Source organism: Lampetra planeri, chromosome 5, assembly GCF_965212315.1.
Source record: "Lampetra planeri chromosome 5, kcLamPlan1.2.h2, whole genome shotgun sequence".
NCBI lineage: Eukaryota > Metazoa > Chordata > Hyperoartia > Petromyzontiformes > Petromyzontidae > Lampetra > Lampetra planeri.
The window spans coordinates 21307099-21322280 of record NC_136111.1 but is presented as its reverse complement, the minus strand read 5'-3'; the positions used below and the strand labels follow the sequence as shown (position 1 = coordinate 21322280).

Here is a 15182-nt window from a genome sequence, read left to right as displayed (position 1 = left end):
TCACAATACAAAACCATCAAACGTGGTATTTATAGTTTTTTTTTACAATTTCATTAACCTCATAGCTCTGTCAAAATAGAGGGTGAATGTACCTGACTCTCTCCGGTTATTGCAATGTAATTTCACTGTGAAGATGGATTATCGAAATATTAAAATGGCATTACTGCCTTTATTGAAATATAGTCATTTAAAGTAATGTTTGTCCTTCCTCGGATATTTTATCCCAAGAGCTTGGGATGTCGGGGAGGTGGCAGTCGGTTATACACTATGCTAATTTTGAACTTACCCTAATATTCATTGCGTTAACCTTTACTGAAGTGGGCTGTACACTCGCGCGCGTGTGTGTGTGGATCGCGCGTTCTTCTAAAACACTTTGAATTAACTTTTAATTCTACGAAGAACCACCTGACCTATTTAGAATAATGCGCCAAGGGGAAATTCGGGTTTCTGAATCGACGTGCGTTTCTGACCCATTGTAAGATAGACATTGAGTATCATTGTGCCACACTGACAGAGCGGTGTTATGCGGTGATGAGCATTCATTTGTTTTTTGTGGTGCAATATTTTACGACCATTTCTAATATTTTTGTCCTGGTTGTGAATCAACACAAAAAACACATGTCCTACTTCGGAAGATCTCGAACACACATTGACAGCCTGAACTTGAAAATAATGGCCAGAAAAACTATTCTGAAAGATTGTGATCAATTTTAGGTTCAGTTCAACAAAAGTAGAACCCCGAGCAGACTTAAGTTTTATTTTTTTAAATCTGAATATTTGACTTGGCATACACTGTTGAATGTTCAGCTTGTGATTATTTTGACAATTTATGCTCAATGCATAATGCAGCATGAGGCCTGACATTTAAGACATTGACATTGCGCAAATGTGAACTCTGGTGATTAAAATATCTTGCTCGTGTGCGTGTGTGTGTGCGCACGTTAGTGTATACATTTATGAAAAGGGAAATGTGCAAACGACAACACCAAAACAAAACAGGAATTAAAATGAGCACTGGATCACGATAGGAACATTACGAATATAGCTTGCCAATTTCAACGGAATTGTAAAAAAAGAGAATAGCACAGCTGTTTAGTCCTTAAGCGCGCTCTATGTGTGCAGAACTTGCATGCATAATGAACGCCTCCTACACACTGACGCACACACACACTCGCACGCACGTATGCATACACGCGCACACAGATGAACGCACGCGGATGCACATTAATGTGCTCAAACACTCGCACGCTCTCAGCGAGATGGAGACGTTCGTTTTTTTTAAGATGCTGCAAGTGGTCGAACATTATTTATATATAATTGTTCCTGTGTGTTAATAGAATGTGGTGTTGCGAATGAATTTAGAGAATTGAACAACCATCGCAGATAATGGAAAATATTGAGTTGTGCATTGAGAAAACAAACTTTTGATGGTGAGGGCAAAACATATCTAGAAATGTCTTTTAAGTTATGATTTTATTTGGAAAATGTATTAATAAGTCTCTGCCTGACAGGAAAACTTACTCCCAACCCGATCATAAGATGTGTGAACATAATACTTACTCTTGCGTGAAAAATCGTGCCAAATGTTTTACGAAAGAAAGCGTGTGATGTTTGTGATAAAACTCCATATATTAAATGGCGATTGTTGCTGATACATTTGTAGTGGATTAAACTGAGTCGCAGACGTGCTCTTGGAGGCAACACGTTTATTTAACACCAACACACGGGGTAACTGCCCTCTAACAGAATAACAACCTATGGTGGTGACCACCAGGCTAACTGCACTAGTCACAACGTCACTAGCTACGACGGACTGGACCAAAGCTCGGGTCCAGGTCCACGTGTTGGAGACTCGGAGAATGTAGAACGTAGACGAAGATTTCTTCAGGCTGAACAACAACGCCGGCCCCTCTGGGGGACCCGGCTTATATTCTCTGCGGCGTGGCCGGCTCTGCCCTTGGCCACGCCCACCTTCCAGAATCCTCGAGCAGGATCTGGACCCCGACCACGTGACCACCCCTAGCCCCCACTTGGGGCTCCCGTGGAGACTTAACCCGTCACGTGTCCTCTCGGGTCAACCGGAGTGCCACGGCCTTCAGTAACCCATGGGAACACCCACACCCTGTCCTGTAGGGCTGGCACTGCACGCCGAGCGTGATGCCACCCAGCGCAAGCAACCATCGCTCACCGAGCCCCTCTGGGGCCGGCACTACACCCACACCATCGTGGTGTCCGCGATGTCGTTACATCGCACGCCGTGCCTCTCTAGGGCTGGCACAGCACAGTGACATCCCGCGATGTCACTACACATTTACAAGTCAGTTACATGTTAATGGGGCCGTCCATAAATTACGTCACGCACCTGGGGGTGGGGGGTCAGACATTTGTGACGATGTGTGACGATGGTGGGGGGGGGGGTTGAAAAATGTGACGTCACATCAAAATGCGCAAATTTTAATGAATATAGACATCACGTTCTACTTAATTAAATAGACGTTTATTAAATGTTTTCTCCTACAACATCAGAGTGCAGCGCCACATTAAATACTCAGTACAATGACAATAGTTTAAAGCGATTTGAAGCATGTTATATTTATTTTTTTTGGGGGGGGGGGGGCAGAGCTTTGTGACGTCATATTTGAGGGGGGGTCTGACTTTTTGTGACGCCGTGTGACTATGGGGGGGGGGGGGGTAAAAATTGTCCAAAATCGCGTGACGTGAAATTCTAGCACGCTATTAAAGAGTGTGACTGAAAATATATTTGTAGGTGTACCACAGACAGTCACACTTGTGGAAGAGTGTATAACGCCATCCATTTTTAGTGTGCGGTGGGAGGGGGGTGCTTATTCAGTCTGTCGCTTTCAAACAGCTTAATGAAAAAAAATGTGTGCCTATTTATTTTTTTATATAAAGGAACCCCACCAGTTACACTTGTTCACAATTCGTCTTGATTGTGTGAAAACTAGTTACGTGAACAACTACTGCCGATGTCTGCATGGCAAGTAACAGTACGAATGCGTTGAATCCCGCATCACCAACTTAAATATGTATATTTTTCCACGTAGCAGGCACATCGTGCAGGGATAATAACCTGAAAATGTGTGGTCTTAAAATAGTTTAATTACTTGCTCACAAATATGTCAAATGAATGGGTTCAGGTTCCATTTTCTTTGATCTCCAACTAATTAAAAAAATATCTCCAACTTTTTTTCTTGCGAGATAAAGTCGTAAACATTACTGTTGCAACCTGGGCGACTGCTTGCGGTTTCGCTGGATGCAATCAATAAGCGTTACATCACAAAGATGTGTCACATCATTCGTTTATTGTTCGCCACTCTAGTCCATTGAGACATTAAAGATTCACCTTGAAGCACCGTCGCATGCCCGTCACGCGACAATGCTTGCCAACAACATTGACAAACGAGGCGGCGATAAATATTCACTCTCAGATTGACTCCGAGCCTCGGTACCTGGGCGGCGGGGTTCGATCCCGGTCCTGACGCCTGCTGTGTAGTTGGAATGTGCATATCTCTCTCTCCCCACGGTCACGTGGGTTTTTCTCCGGTGCTTCCCCCCACATATAAAATCAACATTCAATCAGAGTATCTGCCTGCTGCTATAAATTTGCACGTGATAAGCCACTTCATTGAGGCCAGGTCGCTTCTGAAAAAGAGCTCTATACTCTTTGGTTTTGTCGGTAAAGTCACGTAGGTAAAAAATCAAATAAATGAAAACAACTAAATTAAATCACGACGTTTCGGGCGCAACACAAGCATCCTTCTTCAGGTGGGGACAACGTAGCGAAAACACAACCGCTTAATTTTGTACCTACGTGACTTTACCGAAAAAAACAAAGAATATGAATCCTTGCAGTCACGAAAGCTCCAAATCTAGAATTAAGAGCTCTATAGTTGCTGCACCAAGCGCCCCCCCCCCCCACCACCACCCCCTTTGACGGCATTAGCGAGCAATCGTGAGTGCTACTGCCGCTGGGATAAGCTTTCTGCCAGCTGTTATGTGAGACGTTTTAAATAATGGGGCCCTCGCGGTGACTCTGCGTGTGGCTTTGCTGGCGGAGAAGGAGCCCGGACAAGCATGCTGCGGCACCAAATAGCGTCTTTCATTCGTTTACAAACGTCACCACCGTGGCCGTCTTTGTCGGTGGTGGATCTTAACTCGGCTGGTGCTAATGTGGGTTCGGTAAACCGCTCGTAGGAGAAGAAAAACAAATTGAGTAAGAAACAACCGCAGGCAGAGTGAACGCGTGCAGCTTTATCTTCCGGTGACGGCTACGAAGCAAAGGGCAGGAGGGGTTGGGAGGGTTGGGCCCCATTAATTCACACGCGAGTCTAGGCCTCGGCAAGGTAAGGTAAAAGTTAAAATGTAAAAAAAAACAAGCCTACCTTTACCTTAATTTTACCTTACCACAATACAATCACTCTACCCTACCTTTTACCCTTTAGCAGGTAAGGTAAAAGGTAAAAAGCAACGAGCCTACCTTCACCCAACCTTTTACCCTCCTTACCTTATACAAATTACCCGATTACAGGGTAATTACTGGGGTACTACTACACATGAACAAGGTTTATAACGGTAAATGCTAGGTAGAGCGCTTTATTCATATAGAATACTCTCGATGATTCCAATTTTACACGCTTGTTATTGTCGTCGTTGTTGTCGTAGTCGTATCCTCAAATCTTGTAACTCAATTTTAACACACTTCCCAATGTGATATCGACTGCAAACTTGGTATACTTATGTCATACTGATGACAACACTATATTATATAATAAAATAAATATATATATATTTTTAAACATTCTTTTTGTATATGTTATGTTTCGGCTTGGGTCTAATTGTTCACGCTCAATTGACGTTGGCTGTAATTGGCCACAGTCCCTGACGTTATGGCAAGCTTCGGGGCCACTTCCTGGAGTCGTGGAGTTCTGCCATTACTCGTACATTTCATAAAAGCGTGTTTTTAACAAAAGTATTTTTTTAAATATTACTTATTAAATGGAGGCCACGGACTGCGCCACGGAGCTTTTATCGGTAAACAAGGCACCGTATTTACCGGGTAATACTTCGCGCTACCTTTACCCTACCAGGTAATTCTTTCGAGCTACCTTTACCCTACCCTTTACCTTACCCCTTGGCATGTCGACACCTTTACCCTTTACCTTTACCCTTTTACCCGGTAAAAAGGGTAAATTACCTTACCTAGCCGAGTCCTATGCGAGTCCCTCGCCATGAGACCACGAGGGACTGCTTGCTGTCTTCGCGTCTCTACGGGCAGCAGTGGGGGTGACGCTCTGTTGTTCCTCGTCCTCGTCACCTCGTATTTACTGCAACAAGATCCCACAGTTGCTCTAGTGCTGCTGCTGCTGCTCACACACGTTCTCTTGTCCCCAGTAAAGCCACTTTGGGCAACCCAGATCATTGTTGCAGACGAGGTTCATCCTTGGTGTCTTGAGTAGCTTTACCTGGTTACTCAAAATAAACTTGGATTCGTCAATCCACGTTCAGACCCAAGACCCTCCCTCGTTTCTTCCACATACAGAATGATTGCTTGTCTCTTACATGTGCATAGTCATCACCTTAAACTTCATACAAATATATAGGAGAGCACTTCCTTGATCTGCAACTTATTTTATCCGCAGCCCCAGTCGAACCCATTTTCTGCAGGGGGATTCCTCCGCTTCAACTTGGCTGGAGCACGGTTTGCTGTGTGCGGTGCCAGAATAAGTTCAACGTACATTCGCAAATGAAAAGAGTGGTGGGGTAAATTCATCCGAGACAGAGGAACAAACGGCAGGGGTCACAAGCCATATCCCCTACTCACAGTGCCTCCTTGTCTCGACGATCCTTGTGATGCGTGTGTCCGTGCTGTCTTTACAGCGTGTTGAGATGCAGTTGAATTTAGCTGCCCGATAAATGGTAAAGACAACGTCATGATCATCTCAACGCGCCACCACAGAGTATCCGCTCACTCTCGAACAGAGAGAACTACTCAGAGGCACGAGGCAACGCAGACCAGCAGGAAAGGCAGCAACCAGGAAGTGAGCTGGTGCCAAATTACCCTCCCTCCCCCCCCGTCCAAGCTCTGCGGTCCTCCATATATGAAGGCACTATCGGCCAGTTAATGAGTGCTTTCATTTGGGAGGAAAAAGGAGCACCCAAGTAAAAGTCACGCGTGCCTGTGGGTGCAGCACAGATGGAGCAGGTGGAGTCGAAATGTTGCCTTATCCCAGCGGGCCAAGGCATAGCACACCGACGCTCACAGGAAGGGAGTTTCGTGACATCTGTGTGCGATAATCCACCAACCCCTCGCTGCCTCCACAGTGCCGGATCACAGGCCGCGCGCCAAAGCCACCACCGCCCGGCTCACTATAATTTCGTTGCAACAAAAAAATGTTTTAACGTTTGTCGTGTGGACCAGCGCCAGCTTATTGTAAGTGGCCAACGATGAGGGGTAATCGTGACGCTTACAAACGGCCTCTTTCTCGCTCTCATCCCATTCGCACGCACCTCCGAATCGCACGGTTGGCTGCGTACAGTGCGAGAGTAGTCCAACGCACATACGTACGTACAGATTGCAATTAAAAAAATCCTTACGCCCGCACCGTCCCTTTATTATTATTTTATTATTTTACGAAGCTCGCGGCAGCGCATTGGGGGGGGGGCTGCTTCAGCTCTTCTCTCGATTTGCTCCGGGCACCGTTTGCTCTTTGCACCTCTCGTGCGGTCGCCAGCTGTCTTCCAACCGCTCTCCTTCAGCGCGACCCGAGCCAGCAAAGTGCACGTCAGCATCTCTCTTTTCCAGAAACAGATCTTTTTTTTTACGCTCACCGACAAGCATTGCCGTACTTGATTAAAACACCCCGTTCATGATGAGTTTTCCAATGCCTTCTGGAGATTTGCAACAAAATGTTTTACGTTCAACTATTCCCGCGGATTTATGTCACGTTATTTTTTATCACTGCTTGATGCTTGCTGATACACGGTCATATAAATTGTGCCTTCTTCAGCAACAAAACAAGGAATCGATGGTTCTTCATCTTTACTCGGTGGAGGGAGAAAAAAACCTGCCCCATTTTGGGATGTTATTTTTTTACATCAATATTAAAATTTATAGCCGAGATATTTTGTTGATTCCTGTTTTATGTTTGTATATACATATACCCCATCTCTATGTGCATGCACGATGCATTCATGCACAGAGTTGTGTGTGTCTGTGTAGTGGTTAGCGCACTGTGCTATCAACCCATCTACCTGAGTTCGATTCCTGCTCATGGCTAACACCACTAACGAATGTCGGAACCAATCCTGGACCTCCCCTAGGTCAACTCGTCCTCAAATACTTTTTTTGTTTAGTTTGTTGTCCTTCCCCCGCACCTCTTATTAGCATGGTTGGCCACATAAATACATCAAGATGAGTATCTGGTGTGGTGTGTAAACATCACCACTGGGGAGACAAAGGTGGCTGGGCGTGGTGCTGGCCAACCCACCCTCTCGTGTGCCCTCCCGGCCTTCACGGGTGCTCGCGAACAGCACTTTCCCAAACAGTGTGTGAAGGTTAACACGGGGGGATTTTTGTCCCGCGTGGAGCTGCATTATTTTGAGATAGGGGCTGCCGAACGAACAAAGGCCCCCTGGACGCAAAGGGGTCAGCGCTTCGGAGCTCTGGTGACAGGACACCAGTTGAGTACACAGGAGCTCCTTGCACTGAACGAAGCTCCGGGTGCTTGTGAAGAGAGACGATGGGAGGGAGTTCCAAAGTCGAGCAGTGCAAAGGCAAGAAGGAGGAGGAAGAGGAGAAATCTGTGTATGTATGTTGAACTTCGTTAGCACCGTACGTAGCCGACCGTGCTAATCGAAGGTGTGGGGGGGGGACAACAAACTAAACATACAAAGCTGTTCGCAACAAATGAGTTTTCAATCTAGATGATTTAAAAGTGCATATCTCCAGTGGCTTCCTAATATCGGAAGGAAGGGCGTTCCAGATGGCCGTGGAAGCGCATCTGAAAGTGAACGATGCGGTGACCGTCCTTGTTCAGCGGTTTCGCCAGAAGCCGCCGCCGCTGCAAGGATGACCGGAGTTTCGCCTGAGGGTTTACTGCTCCTTGACGAGAGATCAGCAAGGTCAAATAATTGCGGTTCAATTTCGATTTAAAGCTTTCGTGACTGCAGGGATTCATCTTCTTGGTTCTTTCGGTAAAGTCACGTAGAATGGAAATAATAAAATAATAAAAATAAAACATAATAAAATAAAATAATTCTCACGACGTTTCGGCCACAACGCAAGCAGCCGTCCTCAGGTGGAGAACAGGTGAAAAACAGGTCTGTCGCTGTCTTTCCGACAGACCTGTTCTTCACCTGAGGACGGCTGCTTGCGTTGTGGCCGAAACGTCGTGAGAATGATTTTATAATGTTTTATTTTTATTATTTTATTATTTCCATTCTACGTGACTTTACCGAAAAAACCAAGAAGATAATTGCGGTTCATTTGTGGCGAGTACTTTTGCGTGTGTACCAGCACTTTGTCCCCCCCCCCCCCCCACAGTCTACTAAGTCTACACAGAGAGAGGGGGGGAGAGGGTTGATCTTTTGTATTCGGTGGGGGTGGGGAGTGCAGATATGGTGCCACTGGCGGCGCGCGGGGCGGACCACGCGGTGGTGGGCGGCGTCGTGGCGGTGGCGGTGTTCGCCACTCTCTGCCTGCTCGTCATCCTGGGACGCTACCTGGCCAGGCATAAAGGTGAGGAGCCCCCCTCCCCCACCCCCACCCCTGACGCCGCTAGAGGTCAGGGTGGTGGAGGTCCGGCAGCTGATGAACCCCGAAAGCTCAACTCTGCTAGCGCCGTGGTGGCGAAATGTTAACTACCTCGCCTGGTATACAGGAGGTCGTGATGTTCGATCCCGACCCTGACGCCTGTTGTATATTTGGAGTTTGCGTGTCTCTCTCTCTCTCCCCGTGGTCGCGTGATTTTTTTTCTGGGTCATCCGTTTTTTTCCCCTCCACATTTAGATTCAACGTGCATTTTACAGTATTTGGCTGCTGCTTTAAATGTCCATGTGATTAGTCACTTCGTTGTGCTATCATTGGTGGGCAGGTCGCTTCTGAAAAATAGCTACATAGCTCAGTGGGCCTTACCTGGTAAAATAAAAATAGTTTATTTTTTATAGTTTTTTATGCCTTGTGATGCAATGCTAGTTTTGAATCGAAACTGTCGAGATCCTTGGGTTTGGCTCACCGTCCAATGTGTCCTTGGCGGGGGTTGTTACCGCGGGTTGGTCGGGAAGTTGTCCGACGTTTCACTCCACGTGTTAACAGCTTCTTGGGGAATTGAATAGAGCAGCTTAATTTCTCCCTCGATTGTATCGCTTTCAGGCAGCTGCTGTTGCTGCTGCTGCTAATATTACCAGCCCTTGTTCTGAGTGTCCGTCTCATTTCAAATAAGATTTTCACGTGTGGCCAGCATCATATTAGCCAAGGCGCACCAATATCAATGTATACATTTCATAACCACCTTAATTCAGTCACCGCTGGCTTATTTAATCGACATGTGCCAAAAGAACCTCTCATACAAATAAAGATTTAAAAGCGCAGGCTCGGGGCTATGTTAAGACAGGCCGTCGTAGAATATCAAGCGAAGAGCTGTCATAAACCTTCTGGGATGTTCCCTAAAATCACATGTAGATGGGCTGTCATGGGTGGATCCAGAATGAAATATGCTTTGCTGTCCGTGTAGGAGCCAAAAGCACAATTGGGACATAATTGGTGAAGAGAAAATGCCAAAACGGCTTTCGCTGCAGCCACATGCGAGAGCTAAAAAAAAGATAATAATTATGGACCTAAATGTCAAGTCTCATGCATTAAATATTTAGCAACTGATAAATGGAAATCAGTCCCAGCTTTAGATTACATTGAGAGTGAGATGAGTGATCTAGTGCATTTTTTTTAAATTCCCCACGTGGGGATGGCCAACGGAGGTAATTGAAGGCTGGCTGAGTGCCAGTGGGCTCACGGTGGCTTCAGTTTCCCGACGCACAGCAGGGTTTTGACTTTTTAAGGCTCAGGATCCATCACCGCTGCACAACTAAATGAAGCGTGTGCTTGACCCTGATGGAAACAAAGTTTCCTTTTTTTGTATTTATCCCCCCCCGCCCTCAAGATAGCGCTCTTCCGATTATCACGGTTGGCCACGTACGGTGCGAAATAAGTTCAACATACATACATCAGAATCAGAATATTTATTTTTCCTGGAGGAATCCGATGAACTACGAAGTTCTAGTATGGGCGGGTCAGCAAATTTTCATACAGATCGGAACATTATTTGGTTCAAGGCACTGCTCATTGTTATGTCTCTGAGATGCTCTTGAACTTGAGCCACCGGTTTCAATCAATTGCACAATCTAGGCTTTGGATGAAACATTAATTGAAGTGGAAATTTCACAATGCTTAATAGGCATTTCGACATTGGATTTTCATGGCTTGCAAGCTGCATTGAGTGACGTTTGGGCCGCAGAGCTTGGCTGGTTGATCTTGTGAGCCATGAGAAACTGGAACAGAATGGACAGTGAAGGAAACATTGCTTTGAAGCTCTGTTACTAAGTCTTCTCAAACACCACTTCGTGATAAATGCTGTACTTGCAGTTTTTGTTTTACTATGGATTAAGAGTATACAATGTTTTCGTGTGGTAAGACTTCCTTTTCTCGTGCAATGTAGTTTTTTTCTGCCAACATTATCTCGGATGAATTATTCATGTTTTTATTTTACCTAAATTGGCTTAAATTATTGTAAATATATGTTTGGTGCACAGGCATATTTATGTTTACTATGCACAGTTGTTTCAAATGTGGATGTTAGAATTTTGTGTTTTTTTAATCGTACAGCATTTATGCTGCATATATTTGGATGACAAACTCGTTCTGTCAGCAAACCAGTTAAATATTTTCTAATAACTTTGAAAGTGTTTTTGTCTTAATTGTCATCATGAAAAATAAATATCATCACAATCGATGGGCAGAGAACCCGAAGGTGTCGACTGCACATTTTGTAATTCGTTTCCACTTTCCTCTCTGTATTTGTGTCAATATTCTCAAGTAGTGGCCACATCATTTTGGCACCAACCTCTCTCTTCTGTATTCGTCAAGCCAGTCTCTGTGAGGTCTTCATCTATTTCAGGTTCCTTGCATTTTTCCGAACAACAAATTTTTTTCCTGTTATTATCTATCCTATGCACGTGTCCAAATAGTGTCCGTTTCCTTCTCATCACTGTCTGCATCAGGTCTTATTCTACATGCAACTTTTATCTTACTTCTGTGTTGGTCACTCTTTGGGCCCAGCTTAGATGCATTCGTATCCTTCTCGAGCAATATATTTCGAGGGCCAATGTCGTATCGCTGCCTAATGAAAAGTACCCAGACGTGTTCGCGTAGAGATATTCTCCAAGTCCTTCTGGCGTTAGAGCGAGTGTCAGCACAACACGTGGTAAATAGCCACACTTCCCCCCGGCGGTTCTCCCCGCGAGTGATTTCTTCTTTCGGCGTCGCGTGTGTCAACATTAATTGGCCGTGGGGAGGATTGCCCTTGCGAATGCGCATTTATACTCTGCCAGCTGTGTAATTGGAAGAGGTAAAAAAAAATGGGTTTGACTGAATAAAGCGCAAAGAATAATGACGTAGACACTCGCGGGGCGGTGGGAGGGCCGCAGTTGTACCAGGCAGGCATGAAAAGGGGAAGTCTTTCGCAGTGTGTCAGCCTTAAAGAGCATAAGTAAAAAAGAGACAGACGCTATCTTACGCTGCAGGAAGAAAAAAAAGAGAGAGACGAGATGGCATTTCTCCCCCCCCTCCTTCTTCCGCCGTGAAAAGTCTAAAGAGCACCGGTGTTGCCAAGAGTTGCGAAAAAAAATGTGGAGATAAAGACTCGCTCCAGACAGCTTTTAACTGAGGTACTTTTTCATTCTCAGTTGCGTCACTGCTCAGTGTCATTCAAAATTGTGCTGCGCTCTCTGAATGCTATATCATTGGCTGCTTATAGTTTCTTTTTTTTATGCCAACTCAGCAATTTACATTTTACTGCCTCCCGTTCCTTTGTGCTCGCAAACAAATCGAGAGCCATTGCGTGTGTGTGTGCACGAGACCGCTGGTGGCAATTCAGGAGAACGTAAATGCTCGATAGTAAAAATGCATCTCATTTCACCCGCGCGAGCCCCCAAAGGGAGATCTCTGTGATATTTCAATGCGTGCAAACGTGCACGGAGTGCTCAATTTGGTCTGACAATGAGCGTTTAATTTCAGGAGGGCGACGCTCATACACCTCGTGTGATTGTTCATGAAATTATTTTCACGTTCCGTGGAATGCGCAGCTGATAAATATTCTTCACGATGCGGGGCCCCTTTGCGATGTTGTCCGCCGACGATTTACGTTTTACAACGGTGGATTTCTATGGTGGACCGTTATACAATGCGCCATGTGTATGCAGCCAACGGGGAAAGACCGGAGAGCAAATGGTGGGATACTGACAGGTCAGATTCTCGAGGTCACTGTGTGTCTACTGTGTTGAGAAGCTGCGGGATTTTGGTGGAGGGTGTGTATGTACCACCAATTAGCACGGTTGGCTACGCACGGTGTGAAAGAAGTTCAACATACGTACTGTACATACAGATACATACATGTATGTTGAACTTCTTTCACACCGTACGTAGCCAACCGTGCTCATCGTGGGTGCCGGGTGAAGGACAACTAAACAAGAAAAGCAGTTCTATAGAAATTCGTTTGCGATCTTGATTTTAAAGTGCATAGCTCCTTTGGCTTCCTAATATCGGAAGGAAGAGCGTTCCAGACGGCTGCAGGAGCGCATCTTTGGATAGCGCGCTAAGCAGTCACCATTCTTGATAGCGATGAGATGGAGGATATGAAGCGTTGGTAGCGATGCGGTGGAGGTGGCCTCAATGCGTTTGGCCGCAATGACTTTGCGACCTGTATACACACAGACTTTCTGAACACAGTTTTAACAGGTCGCTGACATGTCACCAAAAACCCTAATTAGGGGCCCGTGTGAACAACAATTGTTGTGGCCGTTGAACTTTAATGGACCATAGTTCCAGGATGGTGCATTGGTCAACATCCGGACAGGGCATTTTACTGTAACATTTCTTACTTTTTAAATGTCACCCCCTTAAAGTACACATCTGACCCCCACTCGCTTATACGTCTTAAACTCAACTACAAACTAAACAATGTTTATTTTACCAGGTAAGGCCCACTGAGCTGCATAGGTCTTTTTCAGAAGCGACCTGGCCACAAATGACAGCTCAACAAATTGGCTTATTGTGTGGAAATTTATAGCAGCCAAATACTCTAAACGCGCGATGTTGATTCTAAGTGTTGAGCGAAAAAAACTCGGAGGACCCGGGGAAAAATCCACGCGACCACCGAGAGAGACACCGCAAACTCCAAATATGCAGGCATCAGGGTCGGGATCGAACCCACGACCTCCTCCATACCAGGCGAGGTGGTTAACATCTCGCCACGTGTTTTTTTAGGTCAGGCTGTCAGAGTGGTGTGACGATAGGCAATCCAGTAATGTAAATGCTCATCATACAGTTGCGCGCATAATGGGATGGAGTTGGCTTGTCAGGCACGCCCTGCTCTGCTGTTTATCCTCACCCATGATCCGGCTTCACGTCCACGACGAGGGCTTTCGCTTTTCTGGCGCTTCTTCCAGGCAGAAGAGCTCAAAGCTGTCCCTCTGCTGCTAGCGCTGTACAGACAGCCTGTTTGTTTATTACGTAAGTGAAAAAAGTAATAAAATAAAATTAAAATAATAAAAATAATAATACAATTTTAATGAAAAAAAAATATTTTTTTTATTTTTTTCACCAACGTGACTTTACCGAAAGAACCAAAGAGTATGGATCCTTGCAGTCACGAAAACTTCAAATCTATAATAACTGTTTTTTATTCTCTTTTTTTTCCACCACCTGTTTCGCAGGAACGTACCTGACCAACGAGGCGAAGGGTGCCGAGGGGACTCAAGAGGCGGACACTCCAATCGTGGGAGCGGACGGCGCGCAGAACAACACGGAGGAGAAGAAGGAGTACTTCATTTGACCTTGCGGGAAAGAGAAAAAAAAATCGCATAAATAAAACCACAACAGAGGGGGCTGAAAATTTATGCCAAGGCCCCCCCCCGGAACAAGGGGTTGGTGCCGGTGTTGCGAGCGTCCGCTGTTTAGGATGAGCGTGGTCATTAATTTTCAGTTGCCCCCGTTAAATCTGAAGGAGCCAAAAGTGTTCGTGCCCGCGTTGTTTTCACACCGTTTGGAGTGGCATTACGATTGGGATACCTCCTCGCCCCGTCGCGGCTCTGAGGAAAACATACAATAAGTCTGAAATCTTTTTTTTTTAAATTTATGACTGTGGTTAAACAAAATAAATGTGTGTACGCCGCCTATTTTCCATTTCCTAAAATGTACCACCCAAAAGTAGATGAGTTCTCATCACACCGTAAAGTTTTTCACTTGTATAAAATGAATCACATTGGCGTTCAATGTGTGGCACGTGAAATCCCCCCCCCCCCCCAATTCTGCACAACATCTTGGAAACCCCTCCGGATCTTGCGTTAGAAGCTCTTGATGCTCACACACGGGGTATAGTATTCACACTCATCCTCTTCATCTAAATGACTTTGCACAGGTAGAGCATGCGAATTAGCGGGAGGTGGAAATGAATTTTGAAACGGGCATCACCTAGTTACTGGGAAACTTGAAGAAACGTGTAAAAAGAATCCTCTCAAAAGACATGTCCTTTAAATGACCGATGTAATTGCTGCATACAATTACAAATCGACCTTGAGTCATTTTGAATCCATTGGTTAATTGTTCAACACATTTTTTTTCGTGCACGTGCTGATAATTGGATGTTGTATATTTGGCTAAGCGGTTAAATGTCTAATCATCGCGTTTAACAGGCAAACGTTAGTTTAAAAATTGTTTTAGATGTTTAATGAGGACAAACAATTACAACTTAAAATTAGAGTCAAACGTTGCTCGTGTAAATGTATGCCCTGCGGTGTATCGAAATCTGGGGAACCATCTGGAGTTCTGGTGGTGTATGGTGGTAGGGAAGATACACAGTCCAGGCCATTCATCTGCACAGCATACAGCGCGC

The 15182-nt window shown here is 45.3% G+C and overlaps 1 protein-coding gene across 1 annotated transcript in view; it reads left to right on the top strand.

Annotated features, from left to right (window-relative positions):
- Positions 1-14497, top strand: part of LOC144719135 (cell adhesion molecule 2-like) — a 127868-nt gene extending 113371 nt beyond the window's left edge. Inside the window, exons 10-11 of the mRNA XM_078595003.1 lie at positions 8636-8758; positions 14005-14497. Coding sequence (XP_078451129.1) covers positions 8636-8758; positions 14005-14123 — 242 coding nt within the window. The 3' untranslated portion in view covers positions 14124-14497. The remainder of the gene's footprint in view (positions 1-8635; positions 8759-14004) is intronic.
- The last annotated feature ends 685 nt before the right edge of the window (positions 14498-15182 follow it).